Raw genomic sequence first — 23,631 nt, 5'->3', positions numbered from 1 at the left:
ATTTTACAATGGAATATTACTCAGCTATTAAGAAAGAAGGAAATCTTGGGGCGCCTGTGTGGCTCAGTAGGTTAAGGCCTCTGCCTTCAGCTCAGGTCATGATTTCAGGGTCCTGGGATCGAGCTCCGCATCAGGCTCTCTGCTCGGTGGGGAGCCTGCTTCCTCCTCTCTCTCTGCCTGCCTCTCTGCCTACTTGTGATCTCTCTCTGTCAAATAAATTAAAAAAAAAAAAAAAAAAAAAAAGAAAGAAAGAAAGAAGGAAATCTTGACATTAGTGAAAATATGGAAGAACTTTAGGGCACTATGCTTAGTAAGATGAAGCAGACAGAGAGAGACAAATATTGTAAGGTCTCACATCTAAAAAGAACTAAAAAATAATTAATTAACTAGTTAATTAATTACATTTTTTAAAAAGAGTAGAATGGTAGTTACCAGGTGGAAAATTTGGGAAGATGTAGTTAAAAGGTACTAATTTACAATTAGAAGATGAAGTAGTTCTGGGGATCTAATGCACAGCATTGTGATTATAGTTAACAATACTGTATTATGTACTTGAAAGTTTCTAACTAAATCTTAGTGTTCTCACCACAAAAAGGAAAATGATAATTGTAATTACATAATGTGAGGAAGGTGTTAGTTAACACTATGGTGGTGATCATATTGCAATATATAAGTGTATCAAATCAGCACTTTGTATGGCTAAATTTATGCAATGTTACATGTCAATTAAATCTCAATTTAAAAAAAAAAAAAAGGAAGAGCCAGTAAGGTGGGAGAGAAATTAGAAGATTACAATGTCACAGAAAACACAAGAAAAATTTCGAGTAAACATATTAAATTAAAACAAGAATAGTTGTTGAATCCTTATGCTGTACACCTGAAACTAATGCAACACTGTACATAAATAATACTTGAAGTAAAAAACTGCTCGAGGTAAAGAAGATGAAAACAAAAAATTGGCGATTAGATTTAACAAAATGAGATTTAACTTTTGTAAAAGAAAAAAAAAAAGCTAGTATGGAGTGGCAAAGTCAAAACCTGAATGAGTATTTTTAGAGAACTGGCAATATAGTATTCTAACAAGAGCCACATTCCCCTTCAATTTCCAACACAAAACATATTCTACACTAAGTCAAAATATCAATAAAAATAATATTTGGTAATCAACTGAATGAGGAAAGAGGGTAGTGGAGCTAGGGACATAAGGGAAAAAAGATCAAGAATGATTCCTAACTTCAGGGCCTAAACAATGGAATGCTAAGCTCAACAGAAAGGGAAATCATCAGATACCAGAAACGGGGAAGAAATATGATTTATGTGTGTGCCTAAGCTGTTGTCATACCAGTCAGCTGGTATAATACAGAAGTTAAGAGCATAAGCTTCACTTGAGTTCTAATCTTAACTCTACCACAGACTAGTTACATGACTTTTTTAACCTCCATGCCATGGTTTCACATCCATAAAATAAAAAATAATAATAGAGTCGATATGAAAACCAAATGACTTAATAAATAAAAAGTATTTAGAAGAGTACTGGCACATAGTAAGCATTCAATAAATATGAGTACTAGTAGTAACTATTATTGTTATGTGGTATAGATGTGATCTATCTAGAATTATAACTGAGATGCCTACTCAAAACTAGCACCCTGGAAAGTCTTCCATGCTAAAAATTATAACTAAAAACAATCTGGTCACCTTTTTAGGAATTCAAGAAGAAAGCTGTTCTCTGCCTGAGGCATGAATAGGGGGAATAAATTTCCAACAATAACCTAAATCCCAAGGCTATGTTGAGTTTCAAATCAAATGATTTGTATAATACATAAATTTGAAAAAGAGAATTAACATAAAACTGTCATAGCTAATTATCCTTATGGAAAAAAACCAAATTGGATCCCAATTTCACTCCATACTTAAAGATCAATTCCAGGTGAATTAAAGACTTAAATATGAAAAAGAAAAACTTTAAAATGTTTAAAAGAATATATTTGGAAATATCTCAATGTCCTCAAAATAGAGACAGGCTTTCTATTTTCCCTATAAAATCAAAGTTATCTGCTAAATGTAAGAAGGGTAGACACTGGGGTAGGAATGGAAGTTTGAGAGATGGAGATTTTAAATAGTTACTTCAGAGAGTGAAAAAATAAAAGCTAATTGGGGAGGAACAATTTCGTAATTCCTAGGTAATGTCAAGGGTCAGCAGACAGTGTTGATCAAGACTTTATAGTGGAACTCTATTCAATCTGCTCGGCGGTGTAATTTTCTCTAGAAATGCTGTCAGCCACAAGGAGAAAGCAGGGTTGGGAGCTTTGTCAGCTGGGTATAATAAAGGGGCAAGAGAATTTAGGGTATTTGAGACACACAGACCAGAGAGATTTTTTAAGCCGAATAAGAAAGAAAATTGAGAACTGGAAGAGACTGGTGGGAAAGGAGAAGTAGAGGGGGAAATGGATGGAAGGTCCCAATGAAGTATACAAAACCAATAAGCAGTCTGATGAAGATATGAGCAATCAAACGAAGAAAAGAGGAAAATCGGTAAACATAAATGTGCAATATTAAGAACGAGAAAGGAAATTAACTACAGATATGAATATGTGCTAATAAAATTTTTATCTCCATGAAACTGAAATTCCTAGGAAAAATTCATTAACAATGCAAATAATCTCTTCATTCAATTAATCTATTGTTTCCTTGTATAGAAAACAAATTAAATGGATTTATATTATAAGGTAAAATAACTTACTTAAAATGCAGTATTACTTAAGCACAAAATAACATAATGCTACTTTTAACCCCATTTTTTTAAAGTAGGCTCCGCACCCAGCATAGAGTCCAATGTGGGTCTTGAACTCATGACCCCAAGAACAAGACCGAAGCTGAGATCAAGAGTCAGATGCTTAATAGACTGAGCCATCCAGGTGCCCGTAACCCCAATCTTTAAAATACACATATATGACCTTATATTTCTTTAGAGTGAGCTTCTGAATGGCAAAGAATGTCTTTCTCAGCTTACCATATTCACAACTTAACATAAAGTCTGATACATAACAGTGGCTCAAGAAAAGTTACTGAATAAATTGGAAGATGAAAAAAAATACAGCTTTAAATAGAAAATCTGCATATTAGTACTCAACTGTAGTCACTAGATGGCATCACTTCCCCAAATTGGGAAGACATTTAACTCTTCCCAAAATGAATTTTATATATGCATTTCTAACTCTCTATAAAAAGTGTGAGATTATGATAATTTTCAACTAATTTGCACAGAGAAGTCATTCTGGATTTAGGGATCGTTACTGGAGAAGATTAAGGCCAAACATATCAGCAGTAAGCCAGGCGTTTATTTGCCTGATGAACCATAGGATGTCTTTTTGTAAATTATATTCTTCTAAAATCTATCACACCATTTAATCCACTAAAAGCACAAAAAATGATGGTTTTACATACATAATTTTTCAGAGAAGCGTTCCGTATTGGTCAACATTGTATCAACAAATTCCTTAAAATTTGCCTTTTTTGTTTCTAAAAGGGAAAAGAACATTTTTTTCAGTATCTTCAAGTATTAAATTATTAAGACAAATATTGAATTATGTAAAATAAATTCTCTATTTAGGGAGATAATATAAGTAGAGCCATCAGCTAATATCACTAAAAATATATGGTTATAAGAGGGAAAAGCAATTCAACTTACAGGAAAAAAGTAAATGCTGAAAATTGCCAGGAAAATTAATCAAAATCCTTCTAGTCACAAGTGCACAACATTTTTAATTTTAAGTTATATTACCTTGCCTTGGCTTTGCAATAACTCACTAATGTGGGTGAAGAACTAGTATGTTTTAGAAAAAAACACTTATACATGATATCATGACTTTTTTCCCAGGTCACAAAAGGAAATAGAAGATCAGAGATTAGAAGGGAGCTCTCTTGACTTCTGTTTTCTTCCATATCAGGCTACCATTCACACTGCTATCTTTATTCTAGTATACTGTTGAAACTATTAAACACTTTAATAGTCATTTTATACTTAGAAAATATCTCTACTTGATTATATATAATCTCCCAATATTGGAATGGATAAAAAATTTCCAAGAATTTTCTAATGCCACTTTAAGGGTTTTACATAAATATAATGAGCTTTTGATAATTCTACACCTTTGCTTATCCCACTTAAAAAATTATTATTCTAATCTATAAAAGATAAGGTACAGCCTATTGTCCTATTCCCAAGATTAACTTCGAAAAGTTTACTTTAAAGAGCACCAAATCACTTTGTGTTCTTAGCCAAATATTTAGGGACTTTAAAAAAAAAATGCGATTTGAAAAAATTCTGGGGAAATGTTAGAGTTAATGAAGATTTATGTTCATTAACAGGAAAACAGAACTTTCTAAAGCAATAGATTCCCTTATTTTGGTAAAGTCTATTTGATACACATATGTTTCAGCTGAACCACTGAACCCACCATCCATTTGAAGAACATTATTAATACCACTACACCCGCTTCTGTGCTTTTTCAATTCCTTTCTACTGTCTCTCTACAGAGAGAGCATTGCTGAATTTTTCAGTATTACCAATCTCTTGGTTTTTTACACATAAGTTTAAACAGGATAAAAAAAATATTCCTTAATTTTGTTTTACAACTTGATAAAAATTATCAGATTCTTAGAGCAATCTGAGACTTGTTTTCATTCAATATTATATTTCCAATATAATATATTTCCAATATACCCATATAGTATATTGTTTTCACTATGTACAGACTATTAGTATTTCTTTATGTACCAATGGGCACAACTTTAACCATTCTATCACTGATGATGTTTCTTTTCTTTTTTATTTGCTATTAAGATCAATGCTGCCATGAACATTCTTAAACATGTCTCCTTGTACATCAGTGCAAGAGATTTCTGAGATCTATAGCTAAACGTTGATTTTCCAAGTCATGAAGTGTGAAAATCATTCAAAACACTACATAATGTTTTTCAAAGTTCCTTTACCACTTTTGTCTTACTTACCAACCATTAAATGAACAGATTTCTCAATTTTTGCCAATCTAGTGGGTATAAAAAGACATTTCACTGTGACCTAAATTTTGCATTTCCCTGATTACTAGTGATGTTGAGAGTCTTTTCATATGATTATTAGCAACTTGTGTTCCTTCATCTTGCAATGGCTGTTCTTATAATTTATTCATTTTTCTATCGGGTTGTCAATTTATAGGGGTTCCCAGTATATTCTCCACAATGATCTTTTGAGGTTCCAAGTATTGCAAGTAATCTTCACTCTATTTGTGGCTTGTATTTTCATTCTGTTTATATTATCTTTTAATAAAGAAAAGTCTTTAAGTGTAGTCAAACTTACTAATCTTTTCTAGTTAGTGATTTTTGTATCTTAAAAATAATTTTTCCTAACTGTAAGTCAGAAAAATTTTCTTCACTTTTTCTAAAACTTTTATTTTTCACATCTGGAAATTATTACTGAGTATGATACATAGATACGGATCTGATTTCATTTTTTGCATTTGAATAATTAATTATACCAGCGCCATTTATTAAATGGTGTTCTCCCCCCCATGATCTGCCACCTCATTATATATGTTTTCATATGCATGTGGGGATATATTTGTAAGTTTCTTATCCTGTTCTATCAGTCAATTTCTCAATCTCTGTGCCATTCTCACATGAGTTTTGACATCCAGGAGAGAAAGTTCCCTCCAACACTACTCACACACTACTAAACACTACTCACACACCCCTATACATGTTTTTTTACCCCCCTCAAGAGTGTTTTAGCTATTCTTGGCTTTTGTTCATGCATACAGATATTAGAATTAAGTCATAAAAAAATGTCAAGGTTTTAACAGAATTGCTTTGGATAAATAATTTAGGAGAACTGATTGTTTAGAGTCTCTGAATCCATGAATATGGGATATATCACCATTTATTTAGGTATTATACAATGTTTTAACTAAGTCTTACCATTTTTTTCTCATAGGTTTGCTCCTATTTCTTTTTCACTTTTTTTTTTTACTTTTTATGATAGAAAAATTTATATATACACAAAGTAAAAGATATATTGTAATAAAAGCTCATTTACTCTCCCCCTAGCTGTAAATATTATCAATTCATGTCTATTACCATTTTACCTAAAACCCCACCCATTTGTCTACTTGACTACCAATCATCCCCTTTAGAAAAGTAGCTGCTAAGATATAAGGCTAAAACTCATCAAAGTTGGCTATTTATAACTATAACAAAGTTAGCTAGTTATAAGGGTCAAAAAGGCTTTGAGATACTAGAGTCCTTTGTCCCATTTAGTACCCTTTGTCCTGACCTCTATCTTGTAAGAAAGCAAAATCAGAAACCCTACTTTTTGTTTTCATGTTTGCCTATAGGAAAAAAATGTCTGAAAATATGGTTATTACTGGTTATTTCTGGATAATCGGATTTTGTGTGTTTTGTTGTACTTCTGAGTATTTTTCTGTATTGGTTTAATTTTAGTGACCTTTCTTTCTAATAAAAATAATAAAGTCATAATTCTGAGGAGAAAAATAGCAAAGCAACCCTCTTTCATATGTGTAAGCCCAGTTTTCCTAAAAATATATCACTTACCATTAGCTTCAGTCAACTCTGTGATCTTCTCAAATTCTGGCTTAGAAAGGTAAACTCCAAAATCCTGAAGACAAGTATTCAGATCCTCCAAATCCATATTTTCATCTTTAATTTTATCAATAGCTTTAATGACATTAGTCAACTCTGAAAATAAAGCAATATGCTATTAAGTATTAAATATAAAAGTTAAAAAGAAAACACCAATAGTAAGATGAATTTTAGTTCTAACACTAAGTTAACAAACAAGAACTTCAGAAAAGTTATGTATAAAAAGAAGTACCAGAATCTTTAATAGTATTGAAAACCAATAAGGTACAAAATCAGAGCCAAAAACATATTCTACTTTGCTATAGTCTCTGTATCTAAGGAAGTGCCAATTCAATTGCAATTTGAACACATAGGAACAAAAATATTATATAATTTCCTCATTTAATTCTCTAATAATTTAAAATTTCCTTGTAGTATGTTTCTCGGTAGCAGAAATAGAAGTAGAAAGCCCTCAATCCCAAATGATGAATGGGGTAAGGTTTCATTGACTCTATGGCTCAGTCTTTGGTTAATTTATCTTGGTTTATCTTCTGTATAAATAAGTATTATTACTTGGAAATAACTATTCTACATGCCTTTTTATAATACTTTTGAATATATGCCTCACAAATTTGGGCAGTATTCCATTCATTAAATTTAAAGATAAATTTTTACTGCAATGAAAGCTTTCTTAAAATAACTTGCAAACATATAGCATTATTCAGGGGGCTGACAGATGTGGGGGTGGGTTTATGTAAACTTTGGAAAAAAATTCAAATACTTTCCCTAATAGATTAGAATAGGTAAAGTGAGGAAGCTGGGAAATGGAGGGCATTAAAGCCGTTATCCGGAGTTAATCAATTTTAGGCAATCACTGGAAATCATTACGCTAAACAAAGAAATGATCAAAATGATGTCTGAATTAGATGACTCTTAAAAAATGATTCTTATACATAAATATGTATAAGATACATGTTCCTATCTTGTGAAAGTGAAAGAAATTTTCATTTAAAAGTAAAGAGCTGACGAGTGACATTAGCATAATGGTTCAATAGGAAGTCTAACACACTGCTTCAGTAGAAATTCAAAAATAAATTCCCTTTGTGAGAAATCAGAAACTAACTGAAAGGTTCTTACAGCCCAAGAGAAGGCAAAACCAGATGCACTGAAGCTGGCAGTAAGATTTGGGACAACCTCCTGCAAAAGCTGGAGAGCCTGCCCCCCAGTGCAACACTTATGATCCAGAAGAGCTCCCAGCTTCACCCAAGGGAAAGGAGCCATTGGTTCACATATTCACCAGTCCAACTTTTCCAAAAGGCCTTCTCAGAAGACTGGCTCTTGTCTTGCCAATCTTGGAGCTCTGATGATTCTAGTACAGTCTAGTTCTTTAGAATGAATAAAGGTGGTGGCTTGGGCTGGCAGATGCCAGTGATCCTCCCTTCTGCTGAGTACAGAGCAAATTAAAATTCCCAACCCTTTCCACAGTTTGTCGACCGTGGCCATTGCTGCTATAAACATTGGGGTATAGAGAGCCGTTCTTTTCACTGGGTGTGGAGCAAAAACAATGAATACTGTTATGCTGAAAATAAATTTAAAAAATTAATAAAAAAAAATTCCCAACTCTTAGTCTACCCCTGCCCCCAAAGAGGAAAAGAGTTTATTCATGCATTCAGCACCTCAGCTTTTTAAGAATTGGCATGTGTCTTGTCAGTCCTGGAGCCTGGATAAGGAAAAAGTTCATAGAGGCGCAGAGAATATCTGCTGGACTGATCGGTGAGGGTCTTTCCTGTTTAGGGCCAGTATGTGAAGACTGAGAGAGCCAACACACACCAACAAAGTCCAAATGGAAATTTCATAACTAAAAAATACAATAACTCGAATAAAAAGCTCAGCATATGGACTCAAGAGTTGAAGGGAGGAGAGAAAGGAAAGTATCAATGAACTAAGAAACAGAAATAGAAATAACCCCATGAACAACACAGAAAACTGACAAAACAAAACAAAACAAAACAAAAGGAATAATTTCAGAGACCTGTAGGAATATAAAAACAACCTAAGAGAGCACCTGGATGGCTCACTTGGTTAAGCATCTGACTTCATTCAGCTCAGGTCATGATCTCAGGGTCCTGGGATCAAGCCCCCATCAGGCTTGTCATCAGGCTCCCTGCTCAGCCAGGAGTCTGCTTACCCCCATCCCTCTGCCCCAACCCCCTGTCATGCTCCCACTTGCTCCTTTATCTCTCTCAAAAACAAAAAACAAACAAACACAAAATCTAACACTTGTGTCCCAGAAGAAGAGAAAGAGACTATGGTTAAAAAAACAATCATATCAAAAAATGGGCAGAAGTTATGAACAGACACTTCTCCAATGAAGACATACAAATGGCTATCAGACACATGAAAAAATGTTCATCATCACTAGCCATCAGGGAGATTCAAATTAAAACCACATTGAGATATCACCTTACACCAGTTAGATTGGCCAAAATTAACAAGACAGGAAACATGTGTTGGAGGGGATGTGGAGAAAGGGGAACCCTCTTACACTGTTGGTGGGAATGCAAGTTGGTGCAGCCTCTTTGGAGAACAGTGTGGAGATTCCTCAAGAAATTAAAAATAGAACTTCCCAGGGTCCCTGGGTGGCTCAGTGGGTTAAGCCGCTGCCTTCAGCTCGGGTCATGATCTCGGGGTCCTGGGATCGAGTCCCGCATCAGGCTCTCTGCTCGGCAGGGAGCCTGCTTCCTCCTCTCTCTCTCTCTCTCTCTGCCTCTCTGCCTACTTGTGATCTCTGTCTGTCAAATAAATAAATAAAATCTTTAAAAAAAATATTACTTCCCTATGACCCTGCAATTGCACTCCTGGGTATTTACCCCAAAGATACAGATGTAGTGAAAAGAAGGGCCATCTGTACCCCAATGTCTATAGCAGCAATGGCCACGGTCGCCAAACTGTGGAAAGAACCAAGATGGCCTTCAATGGACGAATGGATAAAGAAGATGTGGTCCATATACACTATGGAGTATTATGCCTCCATCAGAAAGGATGAATACCCAACTTTTGTAGCAACATGGACAGGACTGGAAGAGATTATGCTGAGTGAAATAAGTCAAGCAGAGAGAGTCAATTATCATAATGTTTCACTTATTTGTGGAGCATAACAAATAGCATGGAGGACATGGGGAGTTAGAGAGGAGAAGGGAGTTGGGGGATATTGGAAGGGGAGGTGAACCATGAGAGACTATGGACTCTAAAAAACAATCTGAGGGGTTTGAAGTGGCAGCAGGGTGGGAGGTTGGGGGAACCAGGTGGTGGGTATTAGAGAGGGCACAGATTGCATGGAGCACTGGGTGTGGTGCAAAAATAATGAATACTGTTACGCTGAAAATAAATAAAAAATAAATTAAAAAAAAAAACAAAGGACAAATGATGAAGTAGCTTTTAACATGAGACTTTTTTTTAAAGATTTTATTTATTTATTTGACAGAGATCACAAGTAGGCAGAGAGACAGAGAGAGAGGGGAAAGCAGGCTGAGAGCCCAATGCAGGACTCAATCCCAGACCCTGAGATCATGACCTGAGCCAAAGGCAGAGGCTTAACCCACTGAGCCACCCAGGTGCCCCAACAGGAGACTTTTTATCTAAGTATAATAGAAAATCTTTCCTTTGGATGAATTTTCCCTTCTCTGAGAAATCTTTTAGGAAGAAACAAAAAGAGTATCTTTCTTCTTTAGCATATGAATATATGAAAGGAAATATAAACAATAAGCCTTATCTTTTATTTTTTAATCTTGCTGAAAAATATTTAATTGTTTGTATAAAAAATAAAATCACTGCAAGGAAAAATTTTTTAAAACCTGGATTGTAGTTATAGTTATATGTTTGTAAATTTCATAAAAATTGCACAGGTGAATTTTATGTATGTAAATTGTACATCAATAGAATTGTTTTTAGAAATGCTCTAAAACAAAGGCAAACCAAACCAATGTTTCATTTAAACAAGTCCTTTACAAAAAATTAAAAATCAGGGACACCTAGGTGACTCAGCTCAGGTTGTGATCCCAGGGTCCTGGAATAGAGTCCCGCACCATCCCATCAATGGGCTCCTTGCTCAGTGGGGAGCCTACTTCTCTCTCTGCCTGTCGCTCCCCTTGCTTGTGCTGTCTTTTTCTCTTTCTCTCTTTCTCACAAATAAAGGAAAAAAGTATAAAAAAAAATAAAATTACCCATCAATTACTAAGAATGTAGCTAATTACCTATCTCATCTCATTTCCTTACTATTACTCTACATTTATGTAGTACTTTACAGTTTTTAAAATCCACATAACAACTCTGGGAGGTAAGCAAGTTAGCTATTATTACCTTGACAGGGCAAGTCTTTAACAAACTGGCAAATGGCTTGCCTGAGAATTTCAAGACTATTAAGTGTCTATCCAAAAAGCAAACTCAGTTCAGTCGAACCTAACTCTTTTCAACCTGTTTCTTTCCTCCAAATCATTTTAAAATAAACTTCCCACTTACCATCATATTCAGGAGGACTTTGCTCCATGGAAAGAGCATTCATAAAGTCATCTAAGTTCACCATTCCACTTTCTGTAAAATAAAGAGTTGGATTATGCATTATTATGTTTTTGCATAAACGGTGAATTTGTTTTTTAATACAACTAAGAATTACTTCCCCTTCACTTCATCATCATCCTATTGAGTCTTCATATTTTGTTTCCCTAGATGAGTCTTTCTAAATTAGGTCAGTTCATTTCAACAATTACTTAACAATTTTTAAATATCTATGATTAAGTGCAATGGACTGAGTTAGGTACTCAGTTGTTGATAGATATAGGAAAAAGGAAAAGTGCCCATACAGATGGACCATGAGAAATTAGTGTCTATTTCATACCATCATGAAAACCCACTCAATATGCTTCCCATTAAGACACCTTGACAATACTAACCACTCCTTACAGACCCAAGTGTCCCCATCTCTACCTCCTACATCCAGCTGATCCAAATAACTTTCTATTTTTAGGTACAAAGCCTCCACAGTGATCATACCAATCCGGATAAGCAACAGAAAGGGCTCAATAGAGGTGCCTGGGTGGCTCAGTGGGTTAAGCCTCTGCCTTCGGCTTGGGTCATGATCTCGGGGTCTTGAGATCAAGTCCTACATTGGGCTCTCTGCTCAGTGGGGAGCCTGCTTCCCCCTCTCTCTCTGCCTGCCTCTATGCCTACTTGTGATCTCTCTCTGTCCAATAAATAAATCTTAAAAAAAAGAAAAGAAAAGAAAGGGCTCAATAATTTTAGTAGCACCTATTCCTGAGATTTTTTTTTTTTTTAAACAAATCTTCTTTTCTATTTACCTTAGCTAGGAAATTTTGCTTAGGTTCTAAGAATTCATTTCTAAGACATTCCCAAGTCAGTCTTTTCCCAAAATGTTGCCTCTGCCTTCTCCTCAACTAAACTTCTGCTATGGGCAGTTCTTAACTAATGATAAAACAACTTCTCTAATACAACAACCCTTCCTGGAAACTTAAACTCTGCCTTGAACTTAGGCTGGTGACTGGGAGATGCCATTTAACATCTTCTAGATGCTAACTGACTGCCTTTTTGTTTAAGAAGCATAGCCCTAAATTCCTAGCTGTAGCACTCCTCCTCCATTTTGGAATCTCTAATGATTTCTTCTTGGATCCTTGGGCTATTTGCTCAGAGATTTTTGTACCCTTTGGATATTGTAGTTTTATTGCCTAAACTTCCCTACAACTGGATCAGACTTCCAAAGTACATGTTCCAAACTAGAAGGTATAGCTAAGAGATAGTCATGGAGTCCCACATAAACAATTGAGATATAAAAAGGCCTAGCTCCTCCAAACCAATCCATTAGGTCAGACTTTCCAGCAACTTTTTAAAAAATACTATTTTCCATTTTTGTATCTGTTCTTTTAGAATCTTCTTTAGCAGGGCCCATTCTGCTCCATTATTAGTTGAATGAACTTATTCCATCATTTAATACTATCCATAAAACTACCTAATTTTCTCAAGAAGTTTGGCATTATCAGTCTCACCATTCTGAGTAGTATCTGTCACAATCTTCTTGAGCTCTTTGTCTGATAAAGTAATTCCTAGTGAAGGCAAAATGGACTGAAGTTCTTCTGCAGCAATGTAATTCTCTTGGAGTTTATGGATAGCTTCACAGATGTTTTCTAAATGTACAAAATGTAAAGTACTATTCAGCTACAGGATTTATGTGTCTTAAGCAACAATTAGCACCCAAAATCTTTATCTAGTAATCAAAAAGCAAGTTTTATCTACTTATTATTTCACAGGACTGCTTTTTCTTCATATTCCTGTTGTAAATATTTCCCTTGTAGTTCAAACAGAAAACAATCTTGAAAATTCTATAAGCATTTATGAACTACTTGCTTGGAGGAACAACCTGTTCAAGTTGCTCAGCCAATGCTTCTTGGTTCTGATTAAAATATAATATATGAGTTCAAGAGATCATAACACTAATGTGTTCAAATTCTAGGATTCCAAGCAAAAAATGAGATTCTGTGCCCTTCCCATCACTTTATTATTTTCTTCTTGTTTTTTTTAATTATGTTACATTAGTCACCATATAGTACATCAGTAGTTTTTGATATAGTGTCCTGTGATTCATTGTTTGTGTATAATGCTCAGTGCTCCACTGGTCTACCATACTTTCCGTTCACAATCTTCAAAATCGTTAACATTTTAGAAGCAGATATGCATGGCCATGATGGGCCCCCTGATATCCTGCACTGAGATAGGCACAATATCACTTTAGTGATATTCCAGCCAAAAATGTATAACCTGAACTTATTCATGAATAAATACAAGGAAAAATCCAAATGAGGGACATTATACAAAATAACTAGTCAATACTCTTCAAAAGTGCCATGGTCATGAAATTATCCCAGATCTGAGGAGACTTAGGATACATGACAATTAAATGTAATCTGAGATCCTGAATAAAACCTTGAACCAGATATCTCATGAAACAAACTGAGGGTTGCTGGGGGAGGGGAGAGGGATAGGGCGGCTGGGTTATGGACATTAGGGAGGGTATGTGCTATGGTGAGTGCTATGAAATGTCTAGCCTGATGATTCACAGATCTGTACCCCTGGGGCAAATAATACATTGTATGTCAATTTTTTAAAAAGAACATTTATGGAACAAATGAAAAAAAATCAAATAAGGTCTTCAGAGTAGTTAGTAATATTATATCAGTGTTAATTTCCTTGTTCAGTGCATTAACACCTGGGAAAACTAGATGAAGACTATATAAAAATGTCTTTACCTTTGTGTAATTATGATTTGAAAATTATTTTTAAATGAAAAGTTAATAATTTTTAAAATGTAAATCAAGTGACAGTCACATTTCATAGACGTTCAATTATCATCAGTTTATTTTGGAAGTCATACCATATTTCACACTTCTCTATACACAGAACATGAAGCATGGCAATGGTAGGTGATTTGATTTTAGTGACACCAGGAAGATAAATAACCACTTTCTTCCACAGTCCTCTATTCACTGGGTAAATGCTTACTATTCCATTATTCCTTTAACTCTAGGCTATTTCTTTAACTCAGGCTAACACATTTCATAGGTTTTTAATTCTTCCTGGAATATAAAGAACTCAGAAATAGGAATGAGGCACAGAGTAATAGTAGGGCATAGGTAAAGGACTCAAACAAACATCGTTGTGCCTCCTTAATAGAGAACACTCCCTTTCCAACTGAGTTATTGAAAACATGCATTACTATGTATGAATCATTAATATTTCACTAAGCACTCATTTTAACAATTACACATAATATGAAGTGCAATAAAAAGGTCACTATGTTTCTTTAAAGAAAATAAACATAACTTAAGTAACTTCAGTCAAGGACTACAGGAAGGAGTATTTAATTAAGTTCTATATGCAGTATTTCTGTGATAGAGGTATCACAGAAGTACAAAAACATGTATCATTTGGGAAATCTTATCTTTTTTTTTTTATTTTTTTATTTTATAAACATATATTTTTATCCCCAGGGGTACAGGTCTGTGTTTTTAAGCCTTACTTATCTTTGAGGAAGACTATAAAGCCCAGGGCAGCTGAGATGTATAATATTAATTTTCTCTTGATATTCCCACATCCATAGGAAATAATATCTGAAGCATTATCTTATCATATGGGATATGGATACCATAGCTTTAAATTACAGAACCTGAGCAAATTTTTCACATAGACTTCCTACCTACTTTGTTAAGTAAATGATAAAATAGCCATTTCCAAAAGAAAACAGGCCTTCTATTTTCTAGGGAACTTGAGTCAGTCCGGTTAATTTCTGAGTAAGCTTCTTGGTCAAAGTTAGGAATCTGAAAAAGGGAGCATCTGGAAAAGCACAACAGTCAAAACCACAGTGTTATATGCATTGGCCTAATAGACCAGAAGGGGCAGTTACTCAAAAGTACTGACAACTGAAATGCATACAACTATCTAATAACTGATTAATTCAGCTCATTTCTTTGATAACTCAAGAACTCAAGGACCTAGATTTTGACTTACATATAAGATACTGACCCAGAGCATTCATTGCAGTTTTTTCCTTTGATGAAACCTGTTTTAGGGGGCTAGAATGCCTTCTCACATCTGGCTTCTGAAGTCTGGGGATCCTAAATATATCACTTTTATCCAGAGACTTTTTGAGGCTTGTAATCCTCTTCAGGTTATGTGGTATAGACTTTGAGTCATGAATTTCAATCTTCTCTGAATGTTTCTTAAAGTTTATGCCATCCTTTGAATATAGTTCCTGGAATCCTATATTGCTGCTATCAATCCCACTTGGGAATTTTTTTATTTGCAAAGGATTTTTTGATCTTTTATATTCAAGGTAATCATTATCCTCCATAATTTTATGATATTGGAGGTTTTTTCCATTTAACTTCGGGAATAATGATGGTTCAAATAGTCTGGAAGATAAAGCACTTTTCTTCCTATACTGTAGATAGCATTCTGAAATATTTGATAACTTTCTGTTAGAAGTAGATTCATCCAAGGCTGACCATTCCATAATTGCTAAGCAAGAGAAACATAGTTAATTATTTCATTTACCTGCAAAATTTGAAATAGCTTTTTTTTAAATAACTAAGACCTCATTGAAGCTCTTCAACAAATTATCAGTTGCTTAAATATAAAATAAATATGTTTAAAAAATTACAGAGGTAATAACCAAAAGACTGAACTATTAACTAGGTTAAATATACTCTTCTGGTTTAATAGATTTAAGTTTCTCCATCCAAAGCTATTCAAAGTTACACTAAATCAAAAAGTGACAGCCTCCTAAAGTACATAGTTCTCATTTCCCACTCTTTGTCAGGTTTGAAAGATAATAGGCTGATGTGTCAATATAGCTACAATTCCCTTAGTTATTGGCATACCAAACTAAAAGGAAGTTGTAGTAGTGGAAATTTTTATTTATAAAATCAGAATACAAATATTTACTCTTCTAAAGATTCTCAGTACTTGTGGGGGGAAAATAACTGTATATAAAATAACATTTCTAGAAAAAATTAATATAATATCTCACTAGGGCTTCATTTATAAAGTTCACCTGATGGCTCAGAATAGTATGTCACATTTGAATAACACATTTTAAAGAACTTCAAATGTTATACTACTTGGTCATCAAAACAACTCTATGAGATCATCAAGTAAAGTCAAAGAAAAACAAGAAACTTCAACATAGTAGCAGTAATCTTGACTAAGAAGTCATTTTACCTAGAAAAATTAAAACTTCACTTAGAAAAATTAAAATTAAAATTAAAACTTTAGTGTGTTTTAAAATGAAAAATGAAAAATTTGGATTTTCAATGTCTGGAAATCTTTTTTGAAATTAATTCGTTTTTTTAAATTGACATATAACATTGTATTAGTTGTAGGTGTAAAAAGTTTAGAAAACTTTAAAGATGGTGACATGGATCTCTAAGTTCTATCAAAAAGAAATAGGCTAGTGAACGGATAAAAAAAAAGTCTGACACTTCTGCTTTGGGCTAAGACACTGCAATAGAGACCAACTTTACCCTCAAAACTTAAATAACTAAAAAATTGGACAATTTATGTGGGATGAAAATGTTTTTATACATTGGACAATAAGTAGCACAGGACTAAATAATCCTCTAAAGAAGGGAAACAAGCTAGAAACCCTACAACTGTACCAGCTTACTGACTGGAAGTAGTTTCCATGTCATAGCATAAGAGAGTAAAACCTGAACAGAGCATGCTGGTCTGAATGAGTAGAGGAAAAAGAGATAAGATAAGAGAGATATGAGGAAGGCTAAAGAATCTAGAATATGGGAGTAGAGTGCCAAAGAAGAAAGAACTGCTGAGTTCTGGAGATTAGCATTAACTCTTTGGCTGGGTATTAATCTGCACATACATGAGAAGATATTACCCAAGGACAAGGAGAGAATTACCAGAAAATTGTAGTTAGGACAATTCCTGTAGCTCCCTGAGAACTGAGAATGATTTCTGATCCCATCAACCAGAGAAGAAAGATCATATAATACATGGGGCCTCCAGTAGACTCATCTGAAGAATGCTGCCTTAGTAGTAGAGCTAAGTTAGCCTAAAAGCAGCTATGTGATCATCATTAAAAAGCTTTAAAAAGCAAGCTTCAAAAGGACCAAACTGATTCCAAGTAATTCAGCTGCATCAGAACCAAATCTAACATTATTTAAAGGAGCTCTAGGAGACTATAAAGCACCAAGTAAATTGTGAAGGGAGAGCAGCTCAGGAAAGTAACTTCATAACACTGGGTTCACCCTGAGCTACTGGATTTGATACTAAACAGTATACCATAAATTCTGAGAACTGAACTCCAGGATAAACCACCATCTAGGTCCCAGGTGGGCTACTGGATGTCCCACATATCTGAATAGCACTGTAAAGGCTGTGAAAAACAAACTGACATTGAAACTACTAAACATAGAAAACTGATTGAAACTTGTAGCCTGAACCAAACTGAGTGAAATTTCTACAAAAACAAGTCAACATTTTCCATAGGAGTTAAGATCCACAGTCTCATAACTTAATATTCAAAATGTCCATGATATTAATTCAAATCACTTCATATATGAAGAACCGAGAAAATCTCAATCTGCTTTGGAAAAGACAATCAATAGATGCCAACACAACCAAGATGACAAAGATGTTGGAACTTTTGATAAAGACTTCAAAGCAACTATTATAAAAATGCTCCAACATACAAATAAAAACATTTTTGAAATTAATAGAAAGAAAATGACATAAAAGACAAAAGAGGAATCAAATGGTAATTTTAAAGCTCAAAAATATAATAACAAAAGGAAAAAAAGAAAAAAACTTACCAGACAGGCTCAATAGTAGAATGGAATCATTAGAGGAAGAGTTTATAAATTTGAAGATAGATCAATAGAAATTATCTGAACAACCAGAGGAAAAAAAGAATGATCAGAGTTTCAAACACCTGTGGGGCAATATGAAAGAGGGCTGACATTTGTGTCAGTGGAGTCTCAGAAGGACAGGAAAAAGTGTGATGGAGAACAAATATTTGAAGTTATAGTGGCAAAAAAAACCCTACAAATTTGGCAAAAAGATTCAAGCAGCACCATGTATCTCAATAGAATAAACTCAAAAAATCTACTCCGAAACAAATCAAATCAAGCTGCCAAAAACTAAAGACAAGTACCTTGAAAGCAACTAGAGAAAAACAATTCATTTTATGATTTGAATAATATCAGATTTCTCATCAGAAATTGTGGAATCCAGAAGTAAAGAAATAAAATTTTATAGTGCTTAAAGAGGGGCATCTGCCTGGCTCAGTCAGTGGAGTATGGGACTCCTGATCTCAGAATTGTACATTCATGCCTCACATTAGGTATAGAAATTGCTTAAAAATAAAATCTTTTTTTAAAAAGATTTTATTTAATTATTTGACAGAGATTACAAGTAGGTGGAGAGGCAGGCAGAGAGAGAGGAGGAAGCAGGCTCCCTGCTGAGCAGAGAGCCTGATGTGGGGCTAGATCCCAGGATCGTGAGACCATGACCTGAGCCAAAGGCAGAGGCTTTAACCCACTGAGCCACCCAGGTGCCCCCAAAATAAAATCTTTTTAAAAAAAATACTGAAAGAAAAAGCTGTAAACCTAGAGTCCTATATCCAATGATAATATCCTTCAGGCATTAAAGAGAATAAAAATATTCTCATATGAAGAAAAACTAAGCTAATTCATTTTTAGTAGATTTACTATTTTAAAAAATTTACTAAAAGAAGTTATTCATGCTGAATGGAAATGATATATACATAAGTTTTTCTTTCTTTACAATTTTGGAATACAGTTTCTTCTAACAGACAGACCGAAATACATACAGAATCTAGTATACTGCCTTGTTGTCTTTACCTACCTGATTATATTCTTTTTTTAAGTCTTTTATAATTTTCATCTTTATAGTTACATTCTATCATTTCAATGTATTTTATTTTTTAATCTATTTTGTATATTATATATCAAGATATATAAAAATTACATAATATAATATATATAATTTATATAATGTATATTATAATTTATATTTATAATATGAGTTAACATATAAATACATAAAATAAAATATATTATGGATTTATTATATATAATATATAATACATATAATATAATATATAATATAAACACACACACACACACACATATATATACACACATATCTCCTTTTCCTTCTTTACAATTTTGGGATATAGTTTCTTCTAAAAAACAGACCAAAGCACACACAGAGGATCCAATGTATTGCTCTGTTCTGCTCACCTCTCTCTCTATATTCTTTCTTCCTCTCTCTCTCATATATATATATATACATATATATATATATATATATATATAAAAAAACTAAACAAACCAGAAGAGACCTGAAACAAACAACATATATATATATATACGTTGTTTGATAGGAGGAGAGAGAGACATATATATATATGTTGTTTGTTTCAGGTCTCTTCTGATTTGTTTAGTGTATATTTCTCTGGGGCAGTTTTGCCATTTTAGCATTTTGTTCTCTCATTCATCTATTCTTCTCTGGATAGAATGACAACACAAAAAATCTCACCACAAAAAAGAGAACAAGAGGTAGTACCAATTGACAGGGACCTAATTAGTATGGATGTAAGTAAGATGTCAGAAGTAGAGTTCAGAATAATGATTATAAAAGATTAGTTGGGTTTGAAAAAAGCATAGAAGACACTAGAGAATCCCTTTCTGGAGAAATAAAATCTTATCAAGTCAAAATCAAAAAGGATGTTAATAAGATGCAATAAAAAATGGAGGCTCTAACTGCTAGAATAAATGAGGCAGAACAGAGAATTAGTGATATAGAAGACCAAGTGTTGGAGAATAAAGAAGTCAAGAAAAAGAGAGATAAACTACTCAATCACAATGGGAGGATTCAAAAGATAAGTGATATAATCAGGTGAAAGAATATTAGAATAGTTAAGCTCCCATAAGAGGAGGAAAGAGAGAGGGGGGCAGAAGGTATGTTGGAGCAAATTATAGCAGGGAACTTCCCTAATCTGGGGGTGGAAGCAGGCATTCAGGAGGCAAAGATAACACCTCTCGAAAATCAATAAAAATAGATCAATATCTCGACATATAATAGTGAAGCTTGCCAATCTCAGAGACAAAGAAAAAATCCTGAAAGCAGCTCAGGACAAGAGGTCCATAACCTACAAAGGTAGAAACATTAGGCTGGCAGCAGACATATCCACAGAGACATAGCAGGCCAGAAAGGACTGGCATGATATATTCAGGGTGCTAAATAATAAAAATATGCAGCTAAGAATACTTGATCCAGGGGGGTGAGGGGAGTTAGATGGTGGAGGAGTAGGAGACTGAAATATCATCAGGTCCCAGGAGTTCAGCTAGGTAGTTATCAAATCATTCTGAACACCTACAAACTCAACAGGAGATAGAAGAGAAGAGCAGCAATTCTAGGAACGGAAAATTGACTACTTTCCAGAAGGTAGGACATGTGGAGAAGTGAATGTGAAGCAATGGGAAGACAGACCACAGGGGGAGGAGCTGGCTCAGAGCAAGTGAGAGAGCAGCAGAGCACAAAATAGGAACTCTTAGAAGTCTGCTCCACTGAGGGATGTCGCTCCAGAGGCTAAAAGTGGGGTGGAGTCCTCACGGGGACAGTGTGGTGTCAGGACCCCCAGGGTCACTGAAAGACTGGGGGTGCCTGAGTGTGGCAGAGCTCATGGGTATTGGAGCAGGGAAGCTGGCTGCAGAGACAGAACCCAGGAGTGCGCTCTCAGCTCAGTGTTACCTTAAACTATGATCCAAGGCACAGTTAGACCACTGGTGTTCAAGCAGGGACCCCACAAGTGGAGGTTCCAGTGAGAGCCCCTCTTCCTCCACTGGGAGCAGCAGCATGGGAACATGCAGCAGGAAATTGTTGGGTTTGGAGTCCAAACAGGGCCATGCACCAGAGATAGAAACTCTCATTCACAGGCTCAGTGAGCTCAAAGTAGGGCCAGAGACCAGGGAGATGGGATTGATTGACTGCTTTTCTCTGAGGGCACACTGAGGAGTGGGGCCCTGAGCTCTTGGTTCCTACGGGCCAGAGATTTGGAGGCCGCCATCTTCATTCCCATCCTCCAAAGCTGTAAGAAAAGTGTTCAGGGGACAAAAGCTACTGAGAGTGAACCCAAGCAGATTACTTAGTCTGGCCACCGATAAGGACAGTGCAATTCTGCCTTGGGCAAAGACTTCTGAGAAACACTGCAAAAGGCCCATCCCCCAGAAGATCATTAAGAATATCCAGCCAAGACCAAGTTCACCAATCAATGAGAACAGCAGAACTCCCAAGTTAGGAGGAAGCAACATAAATTTATGGTTTTTTTCTCATGATCCTTTAGTCTTTCAAAGTTTAATTTTTTTAATTTAATTTTTTTCCTCACTCTATTTTTTTAACTTTTCTTATTTCCTATTTTAACATTTTTAAACTATTTTATCTAATGGACATCAAATGAAAGGTGAGGTGTCAATCCTTGTATCAGATAAATTAGATTTTAAGCCAAAGACTACAATAAGAGATGAGGAAAGACACTATATTATACCTAAAGGGTCTGTCCCACAAGAAGATCTAACAATTTTAAATATCTATATCCCTAACATGGGAACAGACAATGATATAAACCAATTAATAACAAAATCAAATAAACACATTGACAATGATACAATAATAGTAGGGGACTTTAACACCTGCCTCACCAAAACGGACAGATCATCTAAGTAAATGATCAACAAGGAAATAAAGGCCTTAAATGACACACTGGACCAGATGGACATCACAGATATATTCAGAACATTCCATCCCAAAGCAACAGAATACATATTCTTCTCTAGTGCACATGAAACATTTTCCAGAAGATCACATCCTAGGTCACAATTCAGGTCTCAACTGTTATCAAAAGATTGGGAAATTTCCCTGCATATTTTCAGACCACAATATTCAAATTAGAACTCAATCACAAGAGGAAACTTAGAAAGAACTCAAATACATACCGGCTAAAGAGCATCTTACTAAAGAATGAATGGGTCAACCAGGAAATTAAAGAATTTTTTAAAAAATTCATGGCAACATGAATGAAAATGATAATGAAAACACAACTGTTCAAAATCTTTGGGAAACAGCAAAGGCTGTCCTGAGAGGAAAATATATAGCAATACAAGCCTTTCTAAAGAAACAAGAAAGGTCTCAAGTACACAACCTAACCCTACACCTAAAGGAGCTGGAGAAAGAACAGCAAAGAAAAGCCTAAACCCAGCGGGGGAAAAGAAATCATAAAGATCAGAGCAGAAATCAATGAAATTGAAACCAAAAGAACAGTAACAAATCAACGAAACTGAGAGCTGGTTCTTTGAAAGAATTAATAAGATTGATAAATCCCCGGCCAGACTTATCAAAAAGAAGAGAAAAGACCCAAATAAATAAAATCATGAATCAAAGAGGAGAGATCACAACAAACACCAAAGAAATACAAACAATTATAAGAACATATTATGGGTAACTCTACCCCAGCAAATTTGACAATCGGGAAGAAATGGATGCAATCCTAGAGACATATAAACTAACAAAACTGAACCAGTAAGAAATATAAAACCTGAACACAGCTATAACCAGTAAGGAGATTGAAGCAGTCAGCAAAAATCTCCCAGCGAACAAGAGCCCAGGACCAGACGGCTTCCCAGGGGACTTCTACCAAATATCTAAAGAAGAATTGATACCTATTCTCCTGATACCTATTCTCCAAAAAATAGAAATGGAAGGGAAGCTAACAAACTCATTTTTTAGTCCAGCATTGCCTTGATCCCAAAACCAAAGACCCCATCAAAAAGGAGAATTACAGACCAATATACTTGATTAATATGGATGCAAAATTTCTCACCAAAATACTAGCCAATAGATTCCAACACTACATTAAAAGGATTATTCACAATAATGAAATGGGATTTATTCCTGGGCTGCAAGCTTGGTTCAACATCCGGAAATCAATCAATGTGATACAATACATTAATAGAAGAAAAACAAGAACCATATGATACTCTGAATAGATGCTGAAAAGGCATTTGACAAAGTACAGCATCCTTTCTTGATCAAAATTCTTCAAAGTATAAGGATAGAGGGTACAAACCTCAATATCATCAAAGTCATCTATGAAAAACCCACAGCAAATATCATTTTCAATGAGGAAAAACTGAAAGCTTTTCTCCTAAGGTCAAGAACACAGCAGGGATGTCCACTATCACCACTGCTATTCAACGTAGTAACAGAAGTCCTAGCCTCAGCAATCAGACAACAAAAAGAAACTAAAAGCATCCAAATTGGAAAAGAAGTCAAACTCTCGCTCTTTGCAGATGAAATGATATTTTATGTTGAAAACCCAAAAGACTGCATTCCAAA

General features: G+C 34.8%; 1 protein-coding gene across 1 annotated transcript in view; it reads right to left on the bottom strand.

The window, feature by feature from the left end:
* Positions 1–23,631, bottom strand: part of EFCAB13 (EF-hand calcium binding domain 13) — a 139,251-nt gene that overhangs the window by 58,479 nt on the left and 57,141 nt on the right. Inside the window, exons 11-15 of the mRNA XM_045080864.1 lie at positions 15,223–15,717; positions 12,693–12,830; positions 11,155–11,226; positions 6,610–6,753; positions 3,448–3,522 (exon numbers count right to left, since the gene is read on the bottom strand). Of these exons, the coding sequence (XP_044936799.1) occupies positions 3,448–3,522; positions 6,610–6,753; positions 11,155–11,226; positions 12,693–12,830; positions 15,223–15,717 (924 nt within the window). The remainder of the gene's footprint in view (positions 1–3,447; positions 3,523–6,609; positions 6,754–11,154; positions 11,227–12,692; positions 12,831–15,222; positions 15,718–23,631) is intronic.

Source organism: Mustela putorius, unplaced genomic scaffold (genome assembly GCF_011764305.1).
Source record: "Mustela putorius furo isolate JIRA1106 unplaced genomic scaffold, ASM1176430v1.1 tig00000487_pilon_pilon_pilon, whole genome shotgun sequence".
Lineage (NCBI taxonomy): Eukaryota > Metazoa > Chordata > Mammalia > Carnivora > Mustelidae > Mustela > Mustela putorius.
This window is presented reverse-complemented; position numbering and strand designations above follow the sequence as displayed.